At 52.5% G+C, this 27776-nt stretch overlaps 9 protein-coding genes across 9 annotated transcripts; 5 read left to right on the top strand and 4 right to left on the bottom strand.

Moving 5' to 3' along the window:
- Positions 1–11: 11 nt before the first annotated feature.
- On the bottom strand, positions 12–2673 carry PFLUO_LOCUS4629 (uncharacterized protein; the record flags this gene model as incomplete). Its single annotated transcript, XM_073781998.1, has 5 exons — positions 12–1604; positions 1657–1801; positions 1857–2162; positions 2224–2471; positions 2533–2673. The coding sequence occupies 5 exons, from the start codon at positions 2671–2673 to the stop codon at positions 12–14; spliced, it is 2433 nt and encodes an 810-aa protein (XP_073638698.1).
- Positions 2674–2808: 135 nt separating this feature from the next.
- On the top strand, positions 2809–5253 carry PFLUO_LOCUS4630 (uncharacterized protein; the record flags this gene model as incomplete). Its single annotated transcript, XM_073782001.1, has 1 exon — positions 2809–5253. One exon carries the CDS (start codon positions 2809–2811, stop codon positions 5251–5253), a length of 2445 nt encoding a protein of 814 aa, XP_073638699.1.
- Positions 5254–6085: 832 nt separating this feature from the next.
- PFLUO_LOCUS4631 (uncharacterized protein) lies at positions 6086–7227 on the bottom strand (the record flags this gene model as incomplete). The annotated part of the gene is made up of 2 exons (XM_073782002.1): positions 6086–7087; positions 7159–7227. 2 exons carry the CDS (start codon positions 7225–7227, stop codon positions 6086–6088), a joined length of 1071 nt encoding a protein of 356 aa, XP_073638700.1.
- A 1001-nt stretch (positions 7228–8228) lies between these two features.
- Positions 8229–10796, top strand: PFLUO_LOCUS4632 (uncharacterized protein; the record flags this gene model as incomplete). Its single annotated transcript, XM_073782003.1, has 5 exons — positions 8229–8522; positions 8575–8670; positions 8721–10464; positions 10519–10645; positions 10700–10796. The coding sequence occupies 5 exons, from the start codon at positions 8229–8231 to the stop codon at positions 10794–10796; spliced, it is 2358 nt and encodes a 785-aa protein (XP_073638701.1).
- Positions 10797–14703: 3907 nt separating this feature from the next.
- Positions 14704–17082, top strand: PFLUO_LOCUS4633 (uncharacterized protein; the record flags this gene model as incomplete). The annotated part of the gene is made up of 4 exons (XM_073782004.1): positions 14704–14717; positions 14793–14933; positions 14991–15515; positions 15579–17082. 4 exons carry the CDS (start codon positions 14704–14706, stop codon positions 17080–17082), a joined length of 2184 nt encoding a protein of 727 aa, XP_073638702.1.
- Positions 17083–19834: 2752 nt separating this feature from the next.
- On the top strand, positions 19835–20578 carry PFLUO_LOCUS4634 (uncharacterized protein; the record flags this gene model as incomplete). The annotated part of the gene is made up of 3 exons (XM_073782005.1): positions 19835–19865; positions 19940–19984; positions 20037–20578. The coding sequence occupies 3 exons, from the start codon at positions 19835–19837 to the stop codon at positions 20576–20578; spliced, it is 618 nt and encodes a 205-aa protein (XP_073638703.1).
- Positions 20579–21633: 1055 nt separating this feature from the next.
- On the bottom strand, positions 21634–23553 carry PFLUO_LOCUS4635 (uncharacterized protein; the record flags this gene model as incomplete). The annotated part of the gene is made up of 4 exons (XM_073782006.1): positions 21634–22426; positions 22489–23278; positions 23339–23443; positions 23511–23553. The coding sequence occupies 4 exons, from the start codon at positions 23551–23553 to the stop codon at positions 21634–21636; spliced, it is 1731 nt and encodes a 576-aa protein (XP_073638704.1).
- A 2218-nt stretch (positions 23554–25771) lies between these two features.
- Positions 25772–26522, top strand: PFLUO_LOCUS4636 (uncharacterized protein; the record flags this gene model as incomplete). Its single annotated transcript, XM_073782007.1, has 2 exons — positions 25772–26416; positions 26472–26522. 2 exons carry the CDS (start codon positions 25772–25774, stop codon positions 26520–26522), a joined length of 696 nt encoding a protein of 231 aa, XP_073638705.1.
- Positions 26523–27026: 504 nt separating this feature from the next.
- PFLUO_LOCUS4637 (uncharacterized protein) lies at positions 27027–27608 on the bottom strand (the record flags this gene model as incomplete). The annotated part of the gene is made up of 3 exons (XM_073782008.1): positions 27027–27203; positions 27261–27466; positions 27521–27608. 3 exons carry the CDS (start codon positions 27606–27608, stop codon positions 27027–27029), a joined length of 471 nt encoding a protein of 156 aa, XP_073638706.1.
- Positions 27609–27776: the final 168 nt, after the last annotated feature.

Below are 27776 nucleotides of genomic sequence, written 5' to 3' on the forward strand. Positions count from 1 at the left end.
ACACGGCCAAGCTAACCACCCATTTCAGCACGGCGTTCCAGCACAGATCGCGCTTCGGCGTTCGTCAGCAGGTCAATCTCCAACTCTGCCAACACTCCTCGAGCACTGTCGTTATCCTTGAACAACCTCTTCTCCACATCCCAGAGGCCCAGCGCAACCGGGGATTCCTCGCCAGATTCTTGATCCGATGCCGAGGCATCTAAGCCCAGGAGCAGCAACCCCTCGTTCAGTTTCTTCATGGTTCGCAGCGAGTCGCCGGCTTGACCAGTCGGGGCGAGGGCAGCGTCGACCACATTGCACAGATGACCGACGTCACTGGCCAGCTGGGCTGCACCGCCTTCAGAAAAGGTATATTTGGTCAGCACGTTGTCCCAGATGTAAGTCTGGATAGAAAGCAGAAGCTGACGGGAGACGCGGCGGAGAGGAGCCACGCCCAGGGCGCGAGCGAGGAAAGACAGCTGTGTGGACAGCGTGCGCATTGTATTCGCCAGATCTGATGACGGGGACAAGGAAGATCCGGACGTGGAGGTGGACAGCGTTGCCCACGTAGACACGCGGGAGTAGGGCTTCAGGGCCGCAACGATGTTGGATGACAGGGTGGAGGTGATGATGGTTTCTGAGCGTAGCCGGAGGCGTCGGTAGGCGGAGGCTGTTTCATCGAAGAGGGCCCCCTCTGCTGAGGCGAGGGCTCCGTTGCTGCTGGCGACAGCGGGCGACGTGCGCGATGCCACGTCCGCGACGGACATGGAGCCCGCGACGTTTTGGCCGTCTTGGTTCTGAAGAACCCGTTGTTGAAGGTCGGACCAGAGCTCAACGAAGAAGACATCGTTACCCCAATCCTCCATCTTCTTTTCCAGGTACTCGGCGCTTCCGAAAACCCTACAGAGCCGCTCCAGACCGGCAACACCCGCCACACTGGCTTGGCCATCGCCTCGTTGCACGGTGCGCCCTAGGGTAGAGGTCATGGCCAAGTAAGCTTCGAGGGCAGAGTGAAGGCGTTCATGGAACTGGTCGAAAATCGCAATCTGAATGTCAATGAGGAATCGCAATTTCTGGCTGAAAGACGAAAGTGGTTGGTAGCGGTCCGTGATGGTCTCCAGCAGATCGTTCACCCGCATTGCGGCCTTGGTCGGCTTAGTCGCTGTAATTTCCAAGCCATCGTAGTCGATTTCTCCACTGCCCGGAGTGTCGATAATGTCCTTGTATCGAGCCAACGCGAAGTCCTTCTCAACCTGCAGCCAGCGATTATACCATCCTTCCTTGGTCAGAACCTCCCACGTCATACCCTTCCAGTTCTCGTCCGCATAGGGATCTGGCATGTAGCTCCAGGATTCCCGGACTTCATTGTCAAAGTTCATCAATTCATGGATGAAGTGGCTGAGCAATTGAGGATGGCTGGCAATTTGGGGAAGGAAAGTGGCAATCTTCTGCCTGAGGATTGGCAGCAGGGCGGTGATGAGAGCGTGCGTTGCATTGTAGAAATTCCATTCCAGGCTTGGTCCCACCTTCTGTGCCTTTTCATCCAGGATAGGCTGAAGATAGGACGCGAAAAACTCGCTGTGTTGGTTGATCAGGTCCATGATGTGTGACAGAAAGTACTCGGGCTGGTGGGCAGTTAGATAATAGTACATTTATCGCGTGGCTACAGAAACTCACCTTGTCCAGCCTGTTCGTGGGCTTATCACCACTGAAGTGATATCTGAATCGGAGATCCAGTGCATGCACCATGACTTCCAACGGGAAGAGAACTGGCGGTTCGACGGCCTGGCCCAGAACGAGAGAATCGCGCTGTTGCAGCTCCCTAAACAGTCATAAGCATCTCATAATCCGTGGAGTTGCGAGTGAGGTATTCATACGGTGTTTGCAGGTCAATCAGGAGCTCGACGTCCTGTCTCCATTGGGCCAGAATGTCATCGGTGATATTCAGTTCCCTTGCAGGCCACTTCATCGACTCCAGTGTCTTCTGTAGTCTGTCTCCGAAGTACGTTTTCATCTGCTGCTTCAGTGCGGACGCCAGCTTTTCTGTATGGTTGACCAGATGGGGTGCCGCGCCTTCTGCAGCAGGCTGCGCCTCTTTCAGGGACAAAATAATATTCCACAATCGAGCGTATGATTCCAAGGCGGCGTGAGGTGCGGAGGAAATATTCTTGAGGGATTCCTTGCTGGAATTGCAGTGCCAGTGTCAGTCTCTCACAGGACCGTGAGGAGAGCCAGCCTCCGTACCTCAATCCATCCGCTTCCTTCAGCAATTCCACGTATCCCTCGGACAATTCCAGTCTCCGCAGCCGTTCCATGCTCGACTGCAGACTCCGCACCGCTTCATCGCTGGTGTCCGATTGTGTGATGACCTTCAGCCGCCGGTCGATGTCGACCTGCTCCTCGGTGAACGCCTCGGCTCGTTGCCGCGTGGCTTCGGCATGGTCTCTGGATGCTTTGGTCGCGTTGGAGAGTGCTTCGTGGGCTTCTGCGAGCTAATCGATCGGGCATTTCATGAGCCATGTGCGTGGGAGGATGCATGCAATTCAACCGTACCTGTTTCCGTTGCAGCTCCTGCTGCGCGCGCAGACCGGACAGCAGCGAGTGCAGGCTCTCGAGGTCGGCGGACACCTGGATTTTATCGTTCAAATAATCTTGAACCCGCGTGCGTTCGTGCGACGACAGGCTGGCGGCCATTGTTGTTGCGGAGGGAAACCGATGCGGGAGCGCAAGGTGTCGCTTTGCTTGGCTTTGGGGTTCCGCGCGGGCTGGACTAAGTAGGTTGGTTACCTCATACCCTCACTACATACTTGACTTGACTACAACAGAGTGATGCCCAGCCCAGCCAAAAAGCGCAAGCGAGATGCAGCTGAGTCGTCGCCGCAAAAAAGCATCGCGTCGTTCTTCAAGGGTCAAACAACCCAACAGACCAGAACTGAGCCCAGTACCGACCAGACCGTCTCGGACGAAGCTCTGGCGCGCAAGCTCCAGGCCGAGTGGGACCAAGAAGAGCGTGTTTCCTCGGTCGCAGAACCATCAGATGCTGTTACAACAGAGCGTAAAGACACACCTCCGGCAGTGTCTCCGATAGCAGCAGATGTGCCTGCGGTAGCTCCAGTGACACCGAAGAAGCACACGCTGTCGCTACAGTCGTCCACAGGCACCGAGGACACAATATCCTTGTCGATTCCTCTAGACCAAAGCCCCCAGACCTTCGACGCAGCCGAATACGCCAAAGAGCTGCGGTCGCATTGGACGTCCGAGGGCGGTGATGCATCGTATGCCTTGCTGACGAGGGCTTTCGTCCTCGCCAACGCCACAACCAGCCGAATCAAGATCGTCGACACGCTGGTCAATTTCATCCGGGCCTTGATCGAAGGAGATCCGTCCAGTCTTCTTCCTGCGGTATGGCTGGCAACCAATTCCATCTCGCCTCCATATGATGAGCTGGAGCTTGGACTGGGCGGCTCCGCCATCTCCAAGGCGTTAAAGAAGATATACGGACTCGACAGTCAGGGCCTTAAGATCCTCTACGATAAGCACGGCGATGCGGGCGATGTCGCGTTTGAGGCGAAGAAGCGCCAGGCTTTTACACTGGTCAAGCCGAAGCCACTCAAGATCAAGGGCGTGTACCAATCATTGATGAAGATTGCGATGAGCAAAGGAACCGGCAGCCAGGAAACAAAGCAACGAATTGTCGAGAGGCTCTTGCAGGATACGCGAGGTGCCGAAGAGAGCCGGTACATTGTTCGGACTCTCGTTCAGAACTTGCGAATTGGAGCCGTGAAAACAACCATGCTAATCGCTCTGGCGCGAGCATTTCTCTACTCCAAACCAGCGGGCGCCGAGTTCGCCGTCAGGCCTCAGGAACTTACACGTCTGAAAAAGGACGAGCTCGCTGAAACATACAACAATGCAGAAGAGATCGTCAAGGCGTCGTACGCCCGACATCCTAATTACAATGATCTGGTCCCATGTTTATTGGAGATTGGAGTCACAGAAGAACTACTCGTGAGATGCGGTCTCGCGCTACATATCCCACTGCGGCCAATGTTGGGCAGCATCACTCGCGACCTATCAGAGATGTTGACCAAGCTGCAAGCAAGAGACTTCAGTTGCGAGTTCAAATATGACGGGCAGCGCGCACAGGTGCATTGCGACGAGCAAGGCAAGGTGTCCATTTTCTCACGACATCTCGAACTCATGACGGAGAAGTATCCGGACCTGGTGGCCCTCGTCCCCCAGATCCGCGGCGAGGGCGTGTCCAGCTTTATCCTCGAGGGCGAAGTCGTCGCAGTGGACCAGCAGTCGGGCGATCTCCAGCCCTTTCAGGTGCTGACCAACCGCGCCAAAAAGAACGTGGACATCGGAGCCATCACGGTCAATGTGTGCTTGTTTTCGTTTGATCTCATGTATCTCAACGGCGAGCCTCTCCTAGACCGATCCCTCCGCGAGCGTCGCGAGCTCCTTCGAAGTTTGTTCGTGGAGATCCCCAACCGATTTACCTGGGTGAAGAGTCTGGACGCAACGTCCGCGGACTCGGAGGCCGTGCTGGATTTCTTCAAGAGTGCCACTGATGTCAAGTGCGAGGGTATCATGGTCAAGGTGCTGGACAACGCCGCCAAGCCGACCAATGACACGAACGCCGAGCCTACCGAAGCCCACGAAGCCACCCCGAAGCAGAAGAGCACGCGGCGCAAAGCGCTCCTCTCCACCTACGAACCCGACAAACGCCTAGAATCATGGCTCAAAGTGAAAAAAGACTACAGCACCTCCTCGGACACCCTCGATCTCATCCCCGTCGCCGGATGGCACGGCCAAGGCCGCAAAGCGAAATGGTGGTCCCCGATCCTGCTCGCGGTGCGGAACCCCGAGACCGGCTCCCTCGAAGCCGTGACGAAATGCATGTCCGGCTTCACGGACAAATTCTACCAAACCAACACGGCCAAGTACGCCGAGGGCAGCACGAATGTCATCTCGCGACCCAGTTACATCGAGTACCCCGGCTCGCCGGATGTGTGGTTCCATCCACAGGAAGTGTGGGAGATGGCCTTTGCGGATATCACGTTGAGTCCGACGTACCCGGCGGCCATGGGCCTGGTGAGTGACGAGCGCGGGCTGAGTCTGCGGTTTCCGCGGTTTCTGCGCGTGCGCGAGGATAAGTCAATTGAGGAGGCGAGCTCGTCGGATTATTTGGCGTTGTTGTGGCGGAAGCAGATGGAGAAGAAGGCCGCGGTTAGTAGTCATGCCGATGATGAGGTAGATGATAATATATAGTGCAGGAAGCGAGAATTCTAGTCTACAGTAACTAGTACCGAATGCATACAATTATTCGTATATCCCGGCCAGGGCCTTTTTTATGAAGACCAGAACTATTGGGTCGATATGGCGCTGAGGATTGGCTGATGGTGCGACAAGCACGTCGGCGATGGGTGTTCACATGTGGCAGTCACTCCGGTGGTGTGGCAAGAAACTCGAACCCATGTTACGCCCCGCGCTACGATTCTGCCTGCAATAGGCCCCTTCGCTACATCATGGTCCGTCTACAGAGGACACACGGCAGAGTTAGGGCTGTCCTATCCAATCAACAAGCGCCGGCCAGTGTCCAGGCTCCGTTGGTTGATGACATCATCCATTAAGCTACTTTCGGACTAGCGCAGACGCGAAAGTAACGCGAACAGGAAAAAAGACGTGTCGGTCTGAACGACCATTGGCCGTTGCATTTTGCACGGGGGATTCGTCAATGCTCGTAAACACACAAGGAAGGACTGCGAACATGGCACATAGACATCAGATGGAGCATGTTCAGACAAAGGAAAGAAGTGCAGACACACAAAACAGAACATAAAAAAAACCATAAGATAAAAACGCCGGTGGATGCTAGGGAAGTGCCAAGGATCCTCCACGATGCAGGGCTTGGGTGGGGAATTTGCGAGGTATCATAGCACGCGTAGAAATCACGCAGACCTCGTCCATCCCGGTTGGGACATGCAAAAGGGAGTACAAAGAAAACGAAAACACCGACACTGTGTACAGAGCGTAATCATGAAGCCGTCGTAATAGAGGAGTCCGTGGGGGAAAACGGGAAGAGGGAAGAGACGGAACGTGCTCAAGGGTGTAGTTCGCCGCCCAGCTGCAGGGCAAGGCCCGCATCCTTGGTGCGCAGGCGGGGACTCGAGGTATTGGGAGGCGCAAGGTTATCAAAGTTCAAGCGCTTGCGGGCATCCCGGGCAGCTAGGGGCGTACGAGACGCATTGCCGGGGGTTCGATTGCCCCAGGCCGGCTGGGCGGGGGACGGGGTAACGTTGACAAAGTCCGCAAAGTTGAATTGCTGGCCGGGTGTTCCAAAATTCGGGAATGGACCGCCGCCGGGAGTCGGGGTCAGGGACGGGAGCACGGCGTGCTGGCTAGGCGGCGTGGATGGGGGGAATACCTGGGGCTGGCCGGATGCCACGCGGGCCGGGGTGGGGGAGTTGGCTAGGTACAGCAGCAGGTCGGCCCCGTCCTCGTGCTTCAAGGCGCGGTCGGAACGCGACAGTCTCGAGTGTCTGGGCGGAGGTGTGCGTGGCGGCGAGGAGCCGGCCAGCGAGCTCATGTTCTGGAAGCTGTGCAGGGGCAGGTCCGGGTCGTTTTCCTCGTCGGACGGGCCATGGTATTGGTATCGAACGGGGGAGGACAGCTCGGGGATCGGGGCCTCGGACATGAAGGAGACTGGGTGATCATGGGTCTGTCGGTGGGTGGCCGGCGAGGATTCGGGCAGCCGGTATGAGCTCTTCCACGAGACACGGGCTGCCTTGGCCGGGCGTTGGGCGGTGATCGAGTCTGTCCGCAGCCGCTTTCGGCTGGCGGACAGCATGGGCTGCATCACACGAGAATTGAAGGTCACGGCATGCTTGTTGCGGGCCGACCGGGGCAGTTCCTTGGAGTAGGTCGCGGCTCGTTGGGGAGGAGAGGTGAAGGGGGTCTCGCAGCGGCTGCGAGAAAAGACGGACGATGAATCGGAGGGCTTGTCGCTGTCAAAGTCGAGCCGAGGGTCGTGGAGACCGTGGAGTCGGCCATGCTGGTACTTGAGCTTGGCCAGGCCTAGACGGTCCTGCAAGCTGAGGGAGACCTGGATGGATGGAGGATCAGTCAGTTGAGGTGCTGGGCACATTTGGCAGGTTGCAATTTTTTTTTCTTTACCTGGGCAATGTCGATCTTGCGGATGGTCTTCTCGGCAGAACCAGGCTGGGACAGAGCCATGGCGGGCATGGAGGTGACGAGGGAGTGTGATCGAAAGAGAAGAAAGGATTGGAGGGGAGAGAAAGAGAGTGTGAGAGAGAAGAGCAAGGGCGGCTGGGAACACGGGATTTTCCAAGTTCAGCTGCACTCGACCAACTCACTTGTTCTGCCCGCACGTTTCGTTGCCTTTTGGCTTTCTTTGTTCATCCGAGTTGGTAGATTCTGAAGGGTATCCCCTGAAATGCCCTGAATGGAGAATCTGATCTATCGGTCCGTTCGGGGTCGATGCCCTGTTTTTTCGAGCCCATAGTTAACTAGCCCGCCAACTAATTCCTCCAGCCTTCCGTGGGTCCGTTTCCCCGAGAACGCTTGAGGAATGCAAATTCCCATCCCTAGCTCAGGCGACCGCCGATACGCTCTCAATCGAGTCAATTGGGTCTTATCTCTGCGATCGATGGCAACGTGCTCCGATCCCTGTGTTCCGACCATGTCATCAACAATGCATCTCTCGTCGCCGGAACTGGCCAACAATGTAGTTTTTATGAGAATAGTATTGTGACCAATGCATTCATTCACTACGACCTCGAATGAATTATGCAGATACCAACTCCGCTCCACTGGGGAAGCATTCATTGTACTCGTGAAGGGGGGTACGTAATATTCTGAGACAGTGAGACAGCACAGGCACTTAATTTACTTGCTTGATGATTTTACGGGCGAGATAATCTTCTCTTTCTTTTTTTTTTTTTGCCCCTTTCGTTCTTTCTTTCTTTCTTCCTTCCTCTCGTCCCCAGCCTGATTACTCTCCCCTTTCCAGTCAATCACCTGGTGGGGCGTGCCATCCTCAACCGCCGCAAACGGTCGAGCTGTCCTGTTCCTGCCACTTCAACCACTGCTGACTGCGCCTGCTTCTGCCCTGACGTAGCGTACCGGCTAGGGTAGTACTTGCCAGGTACTCACTGTTTCTAGGGCTGTGTCTCTCCTTGTCTTCTTTCTCTTCCTGCCTCTCTCTGGTATCACCATCACTCGCCATGCCCTTCTTCAAACAGCTGCGCCGTCGCTCCAAGGCCAGCTTCCATACCTCCTCCAGATCTACCGACACCAAATCATCCCACAATGTTGAGATGGTTACGGGCAAATCGTCTTCGACCGTCGACACCTCCTCCTACGACTCCATCACTCCGCCGTCGTCCATCAAGCCCACCATGTCCTCGCCAAACCTGCCCTCGTTGATCGAGCTCAATGGCGCCCCCATCCCGGTGCCTCCCCAACCGCAGCAGCGCCCGGGACCCTTTGCGAACCATTCGCAGCGCAACAGTGTTATCGTATGTCGCGGATTGGTTGGGCTCAAGAGTTTCGGCTGATTGGTTTTCACAGGCTAGCAGCTCGTCCTCTGTCAACGGCGTGTATCGCTCGCCAACCCCCAGCTCGCCGTATGCGCCGCGAATTGTGTCCATTGCCGACAATTCATGGGTAGTGCGATCCTCTCCGATCATGAGAGACATACTGACCTATGCTTCCAGGTGCACCAAAAAGTACTACTCGTATATGGCCAGATTGGAGATCCACGAAACCATCCGCTGGACGGAGGTGTCACGGTGAACCACCACCAAGATAATTTCCCAGCGACCGGCTGGCCGGTCACAGCGTCTCACTTCAAAGCTCTGATTCATTTGGTCCCGGGCCCGAATCGCCTTCGGCTGGACTTTATCTCGCCGAAACTATCGTCTGGAAGTACCCATCCGGCCGTTCATTCTACATATCTCTGTATCAACTACCTCCCACTCGTCAACACCCCCCCATTGCAGCTGGTCATTCTACTGGGAAAGGATTCAGATGGCACGTACGATGCGGTACCCGAGAGAGCGCAGCGCGAAGGAAATGGGCTGGATATGGCCATCCGGAAATACCGAACGGCGGCATATCTCTGGCAGGCCTTCACTGGGGAGCAGATGTTCCGCAAAAACTTCGGGCGGCGTTGCTTCCGGTTCGAGGAAGAATGGCAATCGGGGACCCTCAGTCGCCGTGATGGAGCGTCAGGCAACATGCGCAATGAGGCCAAGATTCACATCGTTCGCTCGGAGAAGACAGTGGCAGAGCTCCGGGATCTCAACATCGCCCAACAAAACAGCAAGGCCGAACACAAGGATGAACTATTCAATATCGCCATGGAAGCAGTGCGAAACCATTTCCAGCCTCAGCCCGGGCAGAAACAATACGTGTCCGTGCTCCTGCTTGATTCCCACTGGGACACGGGTTCGCAGACCATCACCGGCCACGCCGCCCTTGGCTCGGCGGGAGACGATATCAAATTGGCCATCTTCGGATCTCACAGTCTCCAGAGCTATCCATCGTGCTTGGAAGAGGTGGTAGACGCATTTTCGGACTGCACCCGAACCGACACGAACCATATTGCAAACGACTGCGGCGAAGCCGGCTCCAACTGGGAGTCTGCGAACCTTGGCATCGGTGCTCACCTGCACGAGGTGGGTCATCTTTTTGGGAGCCCCCATCAAGAGTCCGGTATCATGCTTCGAGATTATGTGCGTTTTAGTCGCTCTTTTCTCACCAGGGAACCCTTCTCGACCCGAACAAAGACACAAGGCTTGAAGGTGTGTTTGCCGAATGATGAATGTGGCTGGCATCGGCTTGATACACTGCGTTTCCGATTTCATCCGTGCTTCCGTCTTCCCAGCGACTCGATTGTCAGTACGGACGATAGCGTGCAGGTGTGGCCGGTGGAGAACGGCAAGATCTTGTTTACTGCGTCTTCGGGAGTCGCCTTTATGGAGCTCTACGCGGAGGGGGACACCTTCTGTCACAATACTGTCGAGTATCTGAACACGGAGACGGGCAGCAGCAACGGTCTCCCGAAGCAAGTCACGGTGACCGAGAGCGAGCTCCGCCAGCGCGTCTTTGGCAGCGAAAAGGAGAAGAAAAAGAAGATTCGGCTGGTCGTGTTTTCGGGGGCTCTCGGAAGCTACACTGTCGAAGACCTCAGCCAACTGAAGTCGAAAAACGCCCTGGTCAAGCTTCCCAAAGGTCAGTCCGGCTATAAGAGCGGGATGCTCGGCCAGTCGACCATGGAGGGGAGCGAGCCCGAACAGTTGTTGTTGGATTGCGCCTTCATCAACACTAAGCTTATGACCTCGATCAAAGTCTATCATGGGTACGCGGTGGATGGGATTGAATTCTGCTATGAAGATGCCACCACTCAACTCTTCGGGAAGCGTGGAGGCAAGCCCCGCGGTGATGAGTTTGTACTGGGTAAGTTGAGGCCCCAATTTCGGAAACATCCAACCGCGACTGACAAGCTACTAGATACCCGACGGGGCGAGATTCTGCTTGGATTCTACGTTCGTGCAGGCCTCTGGATTGACGGCATTGAGATTCTCACGAGCCTTGGGAGGAAATCGGGTGTGTATGGGAATGCCGCCGGCGGATCTGGGTATGGTCCCTCGTTTACTCCCACAGAAGAACACGTACTGACCAGCCACTCCAGCCACACCCTGATCCCACCCCTGGGGTATCGAGTCGCGGGGGTCTCAGGCTCCTGCGCCTCATGGATTGATGGGCTTTCGTTGATCATTGCGCATTAGCAGTCAGGCATGACGAAATCGGCGTTGATGGTACGGGGTGTGTGTGCTTCATTGATTCCATTCGCGAGGCGCTGTTTCTCTGTTCTTGATTCTTACCCCGGCCGCCGGTCCGGATTTACTCTGTTTATAGTATGTTTCCTTTTTCTTTTTCGTTGGCAGTCACACCTCCGGCGTTTTTTCCCTCATGGCGGGCATTTTTCTTCTTTCTTTCTTTTCCGGCAAAGCAGGATCGGGGGTTCGGATACACCATGGCGAACATAATTGTAAAAAGAACATCATTCATATTGGCCGGGGCTCATACATCGGACTGTTCACAATCATAGTTGTCTCAGTAAGGTTGAGATCGGGGTGGTGCTGAATGTTCATTGGTCGGAAGTAGCAGCAACCAATGAGAGCCACGCATACTGTCTAGAGTTGTATTCCGAGGGACTGCGCCACGATGTGGCTGACCCCCACTACAAAGTGTTCACAGAAGCAGCATCGATCTTCCCGTCCTCCTGACCCCGTTGCGTTGTTCGGTGTTGATCCTTTCTTTCTTACTCATTCCCTCTCCTTCCAAATTCGCCGCACCTTTCTTCCACACGTCATGCTTTCCAGCGCCCGTTATTGGCGTTGCCCGATCCGTCCGATCCATGAGGAGCACTGAACGCCACACCAGGCGTGGCTCACACAGACCGGTGGGCTGCGTCAGCGCATGTACTTCTAGTCTAGTCGGTGCCATGTGGAAAAAGGGTAAGATCTCGATGGGTGAGATTATGCTTAATCTTGTTATCGTTTCTTGTTCCAGCCACCAAGTCGCGGGCGGAAAATAAAAAGAGCTATCATAGAATCTTCGATGGGGCATGGACTGACTCAGCAGCACTCACAGCCCTGGATCCTAAATCCGGCAGACCCACAGTGGCGACAAGCAGTTGAACATACAACCTCAGCATGGAGACTCTGATTGGCCGAGGATGGCTGTGGCGTACGACTGGATTGCGAACCCGACCCAACAACAGCTGTCTGATCCTGTGGGATGCATCGATATCCCGCCGTCTGAATATTCCTGACGCGCGCTGGGGTAACAAAAAAAAGGCCACGCTGTTAAGCTCATCGTGGACGATCTGCGCGCCCAATGCTGCGTCGTGTTCTAATTACAGTACGGAAGCGAAGATAAACGGTGTGCGCTTTGGGTGATCGGCGGTCGCACACGCGTAGGACGGTGGGCTATTGGGTGCTCGTGGGAAGACCCTTGACTGTGGCTGGGACGTGTAGTGGACAGATGGGCCGATGGATGATGCTCTTGTGCCTGTCTGTCTGATACGAGGCTGATACGGATACTTTCATTCTTCGCAGTTAAGATATGCTAGATGCCCTAACTGGCGCATTACTGACGTACCCGCCCTACTACTGTAGGTATGACAGCGCACACAGATCGGGGTTATCGGCCTCGATGACGGCTGTGGCGGTTTCTCCAGAAAGATGCAACGTGATCTCAAGATTCGGACTGGCGCTGACATCTGGGGCAGCAGCACTTAGAATCGGACACGGACTGAATACATAGAGAACAGAGAGGGAAGAATCTAGCTCGGCGACGGACTTGCTTAAATGGAGTGAGCAAGGCCTCATCTTTTTGTGGGAGGGGGGTTGAACAAAACATACTAGCGAGAAACGGGTGCTTACTCTGCTCTAGCGCTCGTAGTTTAAACAGTGCTGTGATGGGCGGGGGGACAGCACCCAGTAGTCTATCCCTGCCTTTTCCGTCTGTAACCGTTCTTCAAACATTTTCCGATCAGATCCCGGAGTATGTGCCCGGCGAATGAGAGCGCGCGATTATCCAGCCGTGGTTCGGTACGGAAAGAGAGTTGTCGATGTTCATTTCATCGTTGGGTCTCCGGAAATAGTTCTGCCTTCTGTCAGCCGAAAGTACCCCATCGCGTTTCATACCGTAATGGGGGATCGGCTGGTAAACTGCCGGTCCGACCAAGCGTGGAATCCCGAACTCTGATTGGCGGGATCTCTAGCCAGGCAATGGCGAGAGTTTGGTACCGGATCGTCAGGCTAGTGTATGCGTGGGTCCAGGTACAGAATGGAAGTAGAGGACAAAGCTAATAGCCACAGACAGTTCGTGGAAGATGCCACGCTGTGAGTTCGAGCCAGACAAATACGGCAATCCTTTACCACACCTGGAAGCAAGTACCGATAAAGAACGAAGGTCGATCGAACAGCCACACCACCTCATCCGTCATTGATCCATGGGATGCAGCGTGCGCGGGTTAAGCCGCGCTGGATTCGCAATCGGTATTACTGACTGTGGGGAGACACGACTGAAAGGCAAAATTGAAATGTGAAGATCCGTAGATGTGGCTCGGGCTGAGTGGCCACCAGTCATGGCCACAACGGCTGTCCGGAGAGCTCATGACAGCTTGACGCGGGGGGTTTACCCGGGGCTATTGTGCCTTTCGCGCAGAAGTACCTACCTATTCATTGGGTCTGGGCCTCTGGAGTCCAAAACGCTAATTTAAACGAAATGCCGAGGAGCGACATGTGCACCGCCACAGACCGTGCTGGGTGTCCGGCGACGCTTTTCGTTGGAACGAACTAGACCGTCTCGGCGTCTCGCCGCCTGAGGAAAGACCGCACTGACTGTAGGAAGTGTCAACTCATTTCCGGGCTGCACGGACAAGGATCAGATCAACTCAGACATCGTGGGACTACGATCCATAGCGAGAACCACTCGCTCCCCTCTGGCTGTTTTTTGGTCGGCCCCGATTGGCTATATAGCATAGCAGTTGACATCATGACGGTGGTGCATCAAACAGACGGTGGGAAAGATGTATGTGGCTTGCCCCGAAATTACACCGTAAATTACCACTGTATAGTAAAATGTTTAGTTCTTCCCCCCCACCGATCCCCATCCTTGGGTCTGTTTTCCATTTCTTTTGCCAATCCACAGTACTAATGTCTCCCCCTGGTATGTAATCAATCAACTGTGAAATACTAACACAAAACAAACTTCAAAGACAATTGTTAGAGGGGAAAAAAAAAAAAAAAAAAAAAAAAAACAGATTGCTTGTCGGTCTTCTCATTTGCCCCATGTGGCCCCTAACTAGTCCTTATCGGAGCTCATCCTATACAGTGCATAGTGGCAACCCTCGTTCTCGCGCTCCCATAAGCTTCCGTCTCTCTCCTCTCTCCTTCCTCTTTCTCCAACCACACTTCCTTCCACCCCCCTTAGCCACACTTGATACCAGGGCCCCTTCCCATCTTCCTAGTGGGTCTTCATTATTAGAGGCTCCATGGACCGTGGCTATTCTATTCTTTTCTTTTTTCGTTTCTGTCTGACCTAAGGCTCGTCATCACCTTTTTTTGCCTCCCCTCCTTCATTAACCCCTCGCGGCTTTACTACTCTCGCTACTTTTTTTCCCCTTCACCCTCTTCTTCCCCCGATAATACAAAAAGAAAGGGACACCTCCTCGCACCCTCCCTCATATTCTTGCATTGATTCTCGACACTCCCCCTCAACTTTTACACAACCACTTTCGGTTTCCCGCGAATATTTGGTTACGATCTCACCCACGGTGCCATCCACCTTTCGGCCATTGCGCTTCCTCTGCGCTCCTCACCCTGTTGTGATTGCATTGAGATCGGAGTGGCCTGGATGATCTCCTCCTAGTGTTCCTCGAGGCTATCTGTGTTCCTGCGGATTGCCCCATCATCTGGTGAATCTGGAGAGAGAGAGAGAGAGAGAGAGAGAGAGAGCGGGAAAGCATCGAAAAGCTGCCCGGGCACGAACGTCGCAGCGTCCGGTCCTCGCACACCAGATATTGTACATTAGTCTACTGCCTGCCTCTTCCCTCTGATCTGTCACTTCTCCGACTCCGCTCGGGTGTTCCGGACCATCTCTCCGCCGGTTAACTCACCCTCAATGTTTAGCAACCGGTATGTGCTGCGCGATAACAAAAAAATGGTTGATTGGAAGCAATTGCCAAGTGCTGACTGTCCTGCTTTGTGTAGAAAAAACTCCCAGAAGCCTGGTGACGAGCTCATCAGCCGATTTCAGCGTACCTTTGGAGATGTTGTACCCAAAAGAGAATCCGACGAGCAGAGAACAGGCCCTCTCAACGAGGGAGCGGGCGATCCAATGATGCCCACAAGGTACGCATTTCCAGGCCGTTTCGGAGCCAACGCTGACGGTCCGGGATTCGGGGACAGAATGATGGAGGATGGTGAAATGAAGTTTCCCTCCCAACAACAACGCACCCCCCGCAACCTTCTGGACCTGAACCTCACGCCCTCGTTCATGGATCCAGAATCGCTGAATATGATGAATTTCGCCGGCCAACACCCGGGCTTCTACACTCCTAATTCCGGTGGCATGGGCGCACTATGGCACAGCCAGGCCGGCGACTTGCACACACCGACCCTGGGACTGAATTCAATGACGCCCCTGTCTCTGCCGATTGCCGTCTCAGGTGTGCCGCCTCAGAGCACTATGGGACAATACAACCCACAAATATACGCCCAACAAATGCCGGGCATGAACATGTATGCGCATGCTCAGCAACAGTCGTCCTTTGCGCCCAGCGCATTTATGCACCGAGGCGACTCGGGTTATGACCCAATGGACGAAACTACCGATTCAAATGAAATGCACATGGATGCGACATCGAATATCACTGGTTCTACAGATTTGTCGGGCCAGGTGGACATGTCGTATGCGAATCCATCCGGTGAAAAGTGAGTTTGGAGCATCTTCCCACAATAACCATTATCTCGTCCCTACTAACGCTCCCGTTCCAGATTCCGCTATCATGTCTCGCTCCGTGCTCCGACCGCCATGGTCAAGGACAAGAAGGAGATCCCCATCACCTATCTCAACAAAGGCCAAGCGTACAACCTGAAAGTAATGGACCCAAACCCGCCGCTGATGAGCTCGCAACCCGTTCAATATCGAACCTACGTCCGCGTCTCCTTCGACGAAGAAGAACAGCGCGCAAAACCATCTACGTGTTGGCAGCTTTGGAAAGAGGGGCGGGGTTCCAGCGAGTCGCACCAGCGCGGTGGCAAATTGTTGGCCGTTGAATATGTTGATCCGCTTCAGGGCGGTGGTGAGGACTCCAAGCACCGACAGATCCATGTCGAGCATGCCTCTTTCGACGGCTTCGTCGTCACATGGACGGCCAATCCGGCCACCGGTGCCTCCGACTGCTCTATTCCAGTGCGATTCAATTTCCTCTCAACCGATTTCAGCCACTCGAAAGGTGTGAAAGGTATTCCGGTCCGGCTCTGCGCGAAAACGCAGAAATTGTCACCAGCAGATGATACAGAGCAAGGGATAGACTCGGAGGTGTGCTACTGCAAAGTGAAACTATTCCGCGATCACGGCGCCGAGCGGAAATTGTCAAACGATGTCGCGCATGTCAAGAAAACCATCGAGAAGCTGAGGCAGCAGATTGCGCAGGCGGAGGTGGGCGGCGGATTTGGCAAACGGAAGCGCGGTAGCACTAGTGCCAACGGCAAGGGAACGGATCGTTCGATGAAGGTCAAGCACAAGCGGACGTGGTCGGCTAGTTCACAAGATGGGCAGTGCGAGAAAATGTCCTTGGAGGACGATCTGCACGCCAAGCTTGCCATGATGGAGGCCATGTTCTCATCGACTCGTTCTGTCAGCACGTTGAGCCTGCGCGGTGAAGAAGGTGATGATCCCGATATGTATCCGGTTCGGTTACCACGAGAGTCGAACGGCGACAGTGTCAAAATCGAGGTGTTAGATCGCCAGAACACAGGTGGATCGCAGCAGTCCGTGGAGTCCTTTATTCTTTCTCCGAGCAACAGCTGCGGATCCTTGAACTCGCCTCACATGCCCCTCCGTCAATTGAAGAACCATCCCACCACCGTCCAGAGAACCACAGCCGGCGATTCAGGATGCATCGAGGCCATTGACATCGACTCGACATACCGACCACCAGCCGAACGGCCTCGCAAGCCAATTGCCTGCTTCTACGTACGGTTTCCCAGCACCGAATCACCCCCGCTGGACTACTACCGCGCCGTCTACCTGACCGAACGCACCGTCGGAGAGCTGCTGCGCAAGATCTCCGAGAAGCAGCACATCGATCCCTCGCGCGTGGTCAGCGTGTTGCACGTCAATCGCAACGGTCTCAAAGTTATGGTGGATGACGACGTGGTCCAAGAACTCCCCGAAGGCCAAGACATGGTCGCCGACATCTGCGAAGCTCGCAGCCCAGACGGCACCGACGCTGACACCGATACCATGGGCGTCGAGATCAAGTTGATATACTGATGATCTGCCTTTCTCCCCCTCCCCCTCGCTTCTCGTCTCCTTGCCTCCGGGCCGGAAGGACACGACTGTTTTCTATTTCCCACATTTCCTTTGTCCACTGGGTCAGGTGGTTTTTTCATAACTCATCATTTTGAGGGCGTTGATTGCGGAGATGATACACGAGTCTCCGAGCAATGATACCCTGTCGCAATATGCTTTTGTCTTTTTTGTGTGTTTTTATTTGTTTTCTCCCTGTTTTATTTCGCGCCGCACCAACGGGGCGTCATCATTCCCAACGACAGAATGGGAGTCGAAGGGCCACGGAGCAGTTTTTTCTTTGACATGTCGGATCTGTGTGAAAGAGAGGAACGAAGTACACGATGACGTTAATACCCTGTCCCGAGTTAATCATTTATTTTGCTGTGTTTACTGTTCGGATTTTCTTTCTCTGCATGTAACGGTTTGTGAATTAGCGGAGAGGAATTGCAAATCAACCTTTGGTTTTGGACGGGATGCATAGGTACAGAATACGATGACCGTGCCAGCACGACCTTATTTACTTCGGAATCCTTGCCTTGCCTTAAAGAGTAGGTGCTCAGGCACATGAAATGCAATCACGGGACTACATACTTTCTGCAAGGCCTCGCAGAAAACAAAATCCGACTTGCGTAGTGCTTGGCATTGGGGGCAAAGAACGGTTCATTTACGTACTGCCGAACGGGTTCGTTCCAAGACGGCAAGCGAACGCGAACACGACAGATTTTTTTTTCCCGTGTGGACTTGGGTCTCGCGCCCGTTCTATTTCCCAAGGAAGAACTCTTTATCGAGGTCTGTTTTAATAATTTCCGCCAGTCAGATCCCCACGGTGGTCAAAACTTCGTGTAACCGAAGGGGGTCTTGTTGCTAAAAACAGCCTGGGACGCTCATTGGCTGGGCCAGTAGTCCAGTCCTGTCAGCTACCGAATGGACGCTCCGAAATCATCCGGGTATGTTTTCCGATTTCCCTGAGAACTCTTAATTGGGCGATGGCCATCCATGGGTTGACAGCCGTTTGCTGTATTATTTCCACTGTGGCGGCGGGTGTGTGGCACAAACTCGGGGTGGAGCTCTCGTTCTCTTATTCGCCCCCTTGGTTCACGGCTCTTTTGACTTTTGTCGTATGATCAGACCTCCCCGTGAGCGGTTTGGGGTCTTCAGAACCGACGAAGGAGTCAGTGGAGGTAAAATTAACGGGGGAAAGGAACATTAGGGGTGGCGTTCATATAGCTAAATGAATCAATACCCTTGTATGGACCGGGGATATCCGACTTCCATTAATTGGCTGGGAAGCTACATCCAGAGTGGACCGCACTATATTTCCCCTTGGCGCTGATTCAGGTCGGTCAATAAACTTACCGGACAGCTGATTCAATAACTCCGGCCCAGCTCCAGAACGGTCTGTGGTCCATCGACGGGTGGGGCCTTAATCTCACGTCCATTTCGCGCTCTCCCAGTCAGATGCGACACAAAACGGCAAGGCACTCTGGCAGGGATGTAGCTTCATACTATCATAGAATCCATCCCATGACCCATTCACAGTACTCCGTGATACCATCTCCCTACCCATGGAAGCGGAGCTGACTATTCCCCACCATTCCCAAACGACGGCTCGTCCCGTAATGGAGATCGAGCTGCCCCGTTAGGTCTAGCGGTTTTTGGTATCTACCGCCCACGGAAAGCGGTTGGTATTTGATTGGATCCGGTATATTATCGTTAACGGTTCTCCAATCCCAGAAGAGTGTGGTCCCATTCTGATTGGTAGATCGCGGTCGCGATCTAGATGCTGTGCATTGTCGAAATCGGGAGTTTGGCTGTGGGCCCTCAATAATGGGCTGGGCTGAGGCAGGTTTTACGTCGTTGCAACTAACTGCCGACAGGTGTCGCGGATGGGAAGCTTGTTTGTCAATCTAGTTTTGGGTTGGTGTGTAGTTTAATTCTACATCAATAGAACCACATTCCTTGAACCTGGCTGTTTACTTCCAGCAACAGCTGAGTGGATCGTTTGCTCTCCTTGGCCGAGATGCTGGCAATAAGTCCGCCTTTTCTACTCCTACTAGGGGAGGTAAACCTGGCGCAAGATGGCTAATTATATGCCCATTCATGGAAGCATCATGAATAAAGGCTTCCGCTCAGAACTGTCTGGGGAATCAACTTGTTATGGGCAGAGATTACTACTTCCAGGCTGAACCATATATACTCAGGAATATCAATTTGACCTATGAGATATATCGCCAAGTCTACTGCCACTGTTCCTGATTGCACCGGTCCTCTCCATGTTGCTTGTTCCTATCGTTCAGCCCTAACCGCCTGGCACGTGCCCTTTCGTGCCTTCCGTATTAGCAACAACAGAGTCGCACCTGCCCTGCTATGCAATTGTGTCACGCCCTTTGTGTTCTTGTTTTCCTTTCCTGTTTTTCTCTTTCTTCTTCTTCTTCTTCTTCTTCCTCTTCTTTCTTCCTTCCTCTCTCCGCCCCTCTTCCATCAACTTCCGCTTCCCTTTCATCTTCATACTCTTTCGTTCCGTCAATCTTCAAGCTTCTGCTTAGCACTCGTTTCGAAATGCCTACTTTCGGCAATTTCTCTCTGGTCGGATGGCTTGCCATTTTGCTGGTCATATTCACTGGCATCTTTGGTAAGTTTTGTCGCTCTTGACCACATTCTTCATCAACTTGATAACACTGACCCGTCCTCGCATCTATCAGATGCTGGCTTCCCGGTCCCCGGTGCTTTCGCCATGGACACCGATGCTGTCGCTGAACGTGGTGGTAAGTTTCTCTCGGCGCCTTTTTCTTTTTGTTCATGTTGATGGCCTGACCCTGGCACGTCTTGCTTCTTGCAGTTGACAACCTGCCTTACCTGGCCAACCACCTGTTCGCCCGTGCTGGTATGTTTATCCTTCTTTTTCAAATTGTATACACAAAGCTAATAAAGGCTAGGAACTGTGACTGTCACTGTGACTGAGTGCGAGCCTACCTCCACTCTGACCACTATCGAGATCTCGCTGCCTCCTTTCATTATGCCAGGTACGAGCACTGTCTCTGCTCCTGAGGGTGGCATTTCGACTGTTCACATTACTCTTCCCACCACGGTCGCTGCCACTGTCTCTGGTGCTGGAGGCATCTCGACTGTGCACATCACTCTTCCTGGTCCAGTCCCAGCCCCTTCCACTGCGTCTGCTCCTGAGGGTGGCATCTCGACTGTTCACTTCACTATTCACCCCACTGGTGAGGTGCCAGCCACCTTCAACACCGCGACTCATCCCATCCCTCCTGCCAAGACAATCACCAGCGGCGGCAACAACAACTACACTGAATCTGTGGTCTCGCTGTACTCTGTCAAGACCACTGGTGCAGTGAGCCTCGTCAACAGCACCCAGGCTCCCTCGGCTACTGCCCACTCAAACGGTGCTTCCTTCGTCAAGGGTATCAACAACCACTCGGTTCTTGTTCTGGCTGTTGGCCTCATTTACTTTGTGTGACATCCTCGATTGAATCCATCCTCCCTCTGCGATAACTAGACGTGTTTTGCCCCATCTTTGTGGATACTGATTACGTTCTGGTCGTCTTCCTGGACGATGGATCATACCCTGGTCAGGAGCTGGAATTGTTTCTGGTGTGTTTCGACGAAATCGATGACGATATCTTTGTTTTATTCTTCTACGTTTGAGATGGGGTTTGATGCAGTGGCGGCTTGTTCTGCTTAGCTCCCCCTGATCTTGCAATGCTTCTATCAATAGGTACAGATCTTAGTGTCAGCTCTGTCTGCATAATCTAATCTGATATCACTTTTCAAAATAACTTGATGCCTTCGTGCATGTAAAATTCAGTCTGAGTATTATGCAAATCTACCTACCAAGCCTCTGTGCCGATGATACGATTACAGATGCAGCAGACTACGGCAGTTCTGGGAGATCTGGAAGATGGAACATGCATTGCCATGTGCTTAGCACTGGCCGGGTGTATATTGCAAAGCAGCCACAGGGCCTCCAAGTGAGTAGCTACACAATGAATCTAAACAACGCAGGGTATATAAAATCATTGTTGTCATTAAAGTCAATGGAATCAAATGGAGTCAGGAGACATTCTGGCGTTGAGTATAGAAGTTCCTGATTCCCCCACCCCAACTACTCCAAATAGGGTTTCAGCCTTACGGTTAGATCTAGCCACTCGATGAACTCATTGCTAAATGCCATTTCAACCCATTTCACCGCCCCAGGAATGATCGAGGTAGCTAAATTCGACCGCATTTAGGCACCCGGCCCGCTATTCCATTACTTACCTCAAAATTGACCACCCTCAAAGAACATTTCTAACCCGCCATTTTACCCCAGAAACAATGATAAAATTAACCCGCCCTTTAAAAGTATATTTAACGACCGTTACATCACTCCAAAATACGCATGGATTCGTAACGGGTTTAACAGTACTATGAAACAACTTGCGTGAACAGGTTATAGAAATAAATAAAGATTAAGAATCACTTGCCGCTTTCTGTAATGCTGGGCAGCTTTGGGCCGGCAACCATCAAACATATCTAATTCTCGGTCTCATTGTACCCATACTTCTTCATGAACTCTGCTTTCAAGCTCCTGAAGTCCCTAGCCCAGACGGAGGAGAAAATATCTTTGAACCAGCCTTTGCGGTGAGTGCGGAGGCCCATGTCTTTTAACAAGACATCCGTATATCCGACGAGCTCAAAGGTCATGGTATTGCCCTGACGTCCGGAACTAAGGTATCGACGCCGACACCACATTGTGGACAGAGCCACATCCTTTTCCTGCTCTTCCACACCTGGCAAATCCAGTTTCCCGTCAAAATAGGCTGTCGCCCACATTGATTGGCACTCCACAACAGGGAAGTAGTTGCCTACCACGACCTGGCCAATAAAGACAATAGAGCGATCTTTACTTGCATCGCCTGATTCGGACAAAGGAACAATATGTCGATACAGCCGGTATGGGGTCTTGGGGGTAGGCTTCAAACAGATCGGAGGAGGGTTTGCAAGCTGCGGAAAGGTGGCGAGAACTTTTGCGTCAGCGTCAGCTTCGAGAGCCGTCCAGTGGCTTCTCTCCTTTGGTGGCTCGTGGGCTACTAGATGTGGTAAACCAAATTGCCTGCACTGCTCTTCGGAGAAAAACTGGACCGAAGGCTGCCAGCCTGTGCCGCAGAGTAGAGCATCGGTAGGTATCTTCTCGCCACTTTGCAGACAAAGTACATCTTTTTCGAGGCAATCAACATCCCCAAAATAAATGCGAACATTGTCTGCAATAGTGTCAAAGAAATCTTGGTGGTTAAGAAGTCCGCCTGTACAGTTTTGCCAGAATATCCTGTATGACTTAGTGTTTATCGAGGACAACAACTATCTGGAAGGGAATAAATCTTAGCTTACGGCGAGTGTGGGGCTAACTTGTCAAAGTTTTGCAGACTACTTCGTTGGAAGTCGGCCTCTGCTCGAGCTGTCGTGTTGATAGAGTCCCAGAAGCCAGCCATTATTTTGGAGCCAAATTTAGAAGAATGAAGGAGACTTGTCCACCAGTTCGCTCCGTTCATAAAAGAAGGAGTGAAAGTTGCAGCTAGTCGAGTCATTCCTATCTCAAACGCATTTTTGTATGGCCCGACTCCTTTTGGAGAGAGAAAAAAACCGGGACCAGTCGTATCGGTAGCTTTGAGAATCCAAGACACGGTTTTGCCGGCTTTGACTGCTTCGTAAACCATATCGCCAGATGATTTTCCAGCACCCAGGACGGTGATATTCTTGACATCTGGCGAGGTCAGGACATTGGATGAACCGAAACCGTCCTGGTGAAGAACTTGACCGAGAAAACCGTCCTTTCCCGGAAGCGAAGGCATGTTAGGAATTGAAGTGCAGCCACTGGCAACAATTAATCTGGCAGTTTTGAACGTGTGCTGTAGTGGAGACTCTCGTTCTTTGGACACCACAGTCCACCCACTTTGGATCTTCAGAACCGACTGTACTTCAATTGAGAGTTTAACTCTATCGCGCAACGTCTGCCCACCGTAGCTATGCGAATCGACATAGTCGTTGAGGTACTTTGTCGTATGCTTGGCTTTGAAGAACTCAAGATAGACGTCCTCGTCTGGTGGTCGTGGCATGGCCTGGTCTGAGAATTCAGCCGTTCCTATCGTAAATTGAATCCAGAAGGAATCGTAGCCGCGTCCTACAGCCGACAAAAAGTAAGTGAAGCTGAAGATAAGGGACAAGACGCGAGTCGACTTACGCGAATTCCAAGTACCCCCAATGCAACTGTCCCTGTCGAGAATAATAAGTCGAGAATCAGGGTGGATATCAAGCCAAAATTTGGCTGCAAAAATCCCCGAGATACCTGGTTCGACATGTGAATTAGTAGATGGATTCCAAGAAGGATGCGAAAGGAGATGTCGCCATCTTACCTGCTCCAATGACAAGAACGTCAACCTCACTCATGTCGCTCATAATGCCGGCCTGTCGTGAGCTGTAGTCTGGATGGATTTAACGCAGTTAGACAGTTAGACAGTAGGTAGATCAGAGGAGAAGAGAGGGATCTTGTAAAGCCTCAAGAGACGGTGAGCGATCGAGTCGACGCGAACAAATTCCCGCGCCGAAGTTGAGATAGCGAGGCGTGGCGCAATGGTGAGACGGGGCGCCTTAAGCAGGTCAGCAGCAGCAGTAGTAGTGCTTGGTATCTTTGCACAACCGCCGCTGGCCAATAATGCACTTACGTACGGAGGTGTGTGCGAAAGGCGTCAACGCGCTAATTAGTGGTAAATTAACTAGCGAGTATGTACGGGAAGTCCCAATGAGTTGTAGTCCGCAGGGAGCTCGGTTCTTTAGATGTCGGCGTTTGGCCGTTCTACACATCCCTCATTTCCCTCGCTACCGCCTAAAATCCTATTCATACACCAGCTCAACTCATTGCTTTTGCAGACGTGCATTAGTGATCAGTCAGGGGAGCAAAAGTAAGAGGCACTTTGACTTGATTCTAGGATTCACTACAATCGAAGTGATCTAGCCATCTCGCTCGTTCACTGAAATCGGGATGACACCAGCGGAGTGCGTGTCTGTGTCTGATTTGCCTTTGATCGAATACTACCAATTAACCCAACTTCCGCGCTCCTCCGATAAGCTGTATTATCCCTATACATTACCCTGTTCCGTTGATAATTGCATAAGCCGAGAATCTTCCTATTCCCAAACCCGAGGCAATATTCCCCTGGCATACTCGAGTGATAGGCGATGGACTCTCTTCGACATGTCTATCTCGTCCATCATTCCGTCAATAAAATACCGGTTCAACACCCCGATACTTAAAGAGACCTTGACCGCAGTCTCAGATTCTGCTCGCTTTAGGCTTGGGGGAGTGTTGGCCCATAGAGAATCCCAAAAGGCGTTCGCAAGCACCGGCATTTCGTTGTAGAATGACCACTTGCCGGCCTCCATACTCCCAAAGAAACATTCATATAATCCCCATATGCACATTCCAAACGCCTCAATCCCCGCCTCGTCGAAGTCTACCACACCAGTGACATTCCCAGAATCGTTGACAAGGATGTTCACTTGTGAAAAGTCATGGTGTGTCAGAACTCGGGGTAGGCTCTCTAACAGATGGACCTGATCCTGTAGGCGTCGGAAGAGGCCGAAGAGTTCCGGAGCATAAATCCTTAGGGTATCGTTTTGAACTAGACGGTTTAGCGTTTCTAGAGCGGCATCCGTCCAACTGACATTTCTCGCGAGTACTGTCGGCTGTTCGAAAAAAGCGGCTCTTGCAATAAACAACCCGAGTTCAGTGACGGTGGTTTTCTCCCGTTCTAAAGGAAACTCTTCCGGAAATGGCTGAAGCAAGTGCACCTGTCCGGATATCACCTTAGAGCTGTAGACTGGCAATAGAAACCCGTCGTGGAAATTGACTTTGGGCACTAGGTCCCCGTAGATCTCGTTGGCTAACGCAAGAACGTCGGTTTTTTGTGGCTTGAGGCGAAATTGAATAATCGTTCCTAGGGTTTGGAGGGTAAAGCTGTTGGAGCCCTGGTTGTTGACAGCGAAGACGTCGTCAGTTTCCAAAACGGCCTTTGCATATTGGATGCAAATATCCTCCGTGCAAAGAGAGGCAGCCTCATTCCCCAAAACCTTGGGCACTTTTTCCTGAAAAAAACGGTCAATGAACTTTCTTTCGTGCCGCTTCCATTCTTCGCGATCAGCCATGACGGTGTTCGATCGACGTGATTGAAGGCTCTTGAGAGGGCGCTTAGTGAAGGAGAAGAAGGAAGGGGGAGGGGGGAGGGAGTGTTATTAACCCAGGCTGACGAGAGCGCTCACTATAACTTGTTTGCCCTAATCATAAGCCGGAAGATTGGTTACTGGACCGGGACAATAATAAGACAATTATCCAACATAATATAACAAACAAAGGGTGCAGCTACATCAATATGAACCCATCGCAGTCATCCTCGTTGTCTTGGACATGTATCTTACACAGCCACAACCTCGTTGAAAGTGGCGTGCAAGGCTTCCCTTGGCACTGTACACGGAGGGGTTGCACAAACATGCATCAGCCAATGAAGTTATCGCTTAAGATATCCAAATACCTCACGCAATTTCACCTATTCACCCAACCCCGCAGATATAAAGGCTGCCCCTCATTGCTCCTCTTACGACTCCCAACTACGATAACAACATGACGACTCAATACTATGAGCATCGCATAGCCCAAGCCTCCTCCCGGAAGCCGCGTAAAACCCTAAGATCGCCAGTGCGCCATATCGCTATCCGCAAGGAACTGATCGCAGCCTCGAAAACCCGCCTTGTGCTTCGGCCCGAAGGTCGCCCCAAGTCGGCGGTCGCATATAGAATCACAGACGAAGATGGATCACCACAGTTCACAGTGACAGGAAGGAAATATAATGACCGATCATGCCGCGAGTTTCGCGACGCCTCGGGACTGCCTTTGTTCGAGCTGCATCGCAGGATCTCATTCACCAATATCTGGTCCGTTTCTTTGCCCGGCAGCAATAACGGCAGTATAGCCATGGGGACACCGCGGTGGTCACTCAGCTCGCCCTCGGCCGGCAACTTCAACATTACGTTTGAGAATGCGGCTGCCATTCACAACAAGAGCGAGCAGGAGAAGAAGCTCACGCTTCAGGTTGAGCGGCACGGGAATGCGTTAGCACTGTTCGATATTGTGGATGGCGATCGGAAGGTCGCCGAGGTGCGCGAAAGTATCCAGCATAATGAAAAGTTGGCCTTGATGCGCGGCTCGCGCCAAGGGTATCGGCCCGCTCTGGATGTGATTATTACTCCCGGCGTGGACCTGTCGCTGGTAAGCTTTCCGATGCCATCGATTATTCACCAATCTGACCTGACTCTGAAAAAAGGTTGTCATCATTGCTGTAATCGTGGAGGACTGGATCTTTGGTGCGAGTTGAATGGACGAAGTAGCATATGTGTTTACGAATAGCCTTGCATACTTGATGCTAGTGATCCTTATCTTATTATTGAATTAGGCCGGAGATGGGACCAACGGCCTTGTGGAACTTTCCATCTACCATACAAATTATAGATAGTTGCAGCAGCTAAGCCATGCTTGTTGAACGCACGTCGATCACTGCGCTCCTTGGGGTCGAGGCGGACCAAGAGCCTCATCTATGCCTAATAATCATATGTACTGTAACGGCTTGCAGAATTTACCCCACCCGAGGAAATGTCTATCAGTAATTAGATTTAGGCCCCTGCCAAGGTCATTCGCTCTTCGCAATCCATGATTTTCTGTTCCACTATCGCAATTGATATTCCATTTATATATCTTTTTGAAGCATTATCCGAGAGCCTGAGTACAAATATGAATAATTGACGCTATCAATGGCTATTCAGATGATTGGATCCAACAAGAGATGGGATCGATGTCTTGTGTCACCAGTTTGCTCCAACTTCTACTTATTTGGATGTGCTTGAAATTTCGGCCGCTGGTGGATCAGATCTAGGATAGGCTGGAAAAGCCGTCGATCATCCAATCCCAGTACGTTAGATGCCATCTCCTTCTCGCCATCTTCGCGGAGATCGTCCCAGTTCACCCATTCCCATCCCGCGCACTTCTCGGGCTCGAGGAGCTTGCAAATTGTGAGTATCAAACACTAACTAATAGGAATAGTGTACCCCAAACTTACCCGAGGCTGTGCACTCTTGTCAGATAGGTAGCCCGCCATGAAGATCGTGACGTAGTGTTTGCCTTCGTTCGTCATGATGCTGTTGGTGGCCGTCAGGAAGTCCAGACCGTGGATATCCAGGCCCGTCTCTTCGCGCACCTCCCGTGCCGCGCAGTCTTCGAATGACTCGCCAATTTCAAGGTGTCCACCCGGGAGCGCCCATGTTCCTGAAATACACGTGTCAGTTTTAAGACACGATTGCTTTGGGGTTCCGGACAGACCTGCGCCAATACTCCCCAGCCGCTTGCCTATGATGAATTTGCCTTCGGCATTATAGATAAAAACGCCAATACCGATTCCTGGCTGCATGTTTCTGTATCAAGGATTGGTGGTAAAAGTTGCTTTTTCTCCAAGGAGTTAAAGCGCACGCACGAGTCAGGAAGGGGATTTGTTTTGAGTCATGTTTTCGGCCTGAGGCAGCAATAAAAGGCTGTTGATCTATACAACTCGGGGTCTAAAATGTGATGACCAAGTGTT

The sequence above is a fragment of the Penicillium psychrofluorescens genome (assembly GCF_964197705.1).
Source record: "Penicillium psychrofluorescens genome assembly, chromosome: 3".
NCBI lineage: Eukaryota > Fungi > Ascomycota > Eurotiomycetes > Eurotiales > Aspergillaceae > Penicillium > Penicillium psychrofluorescens.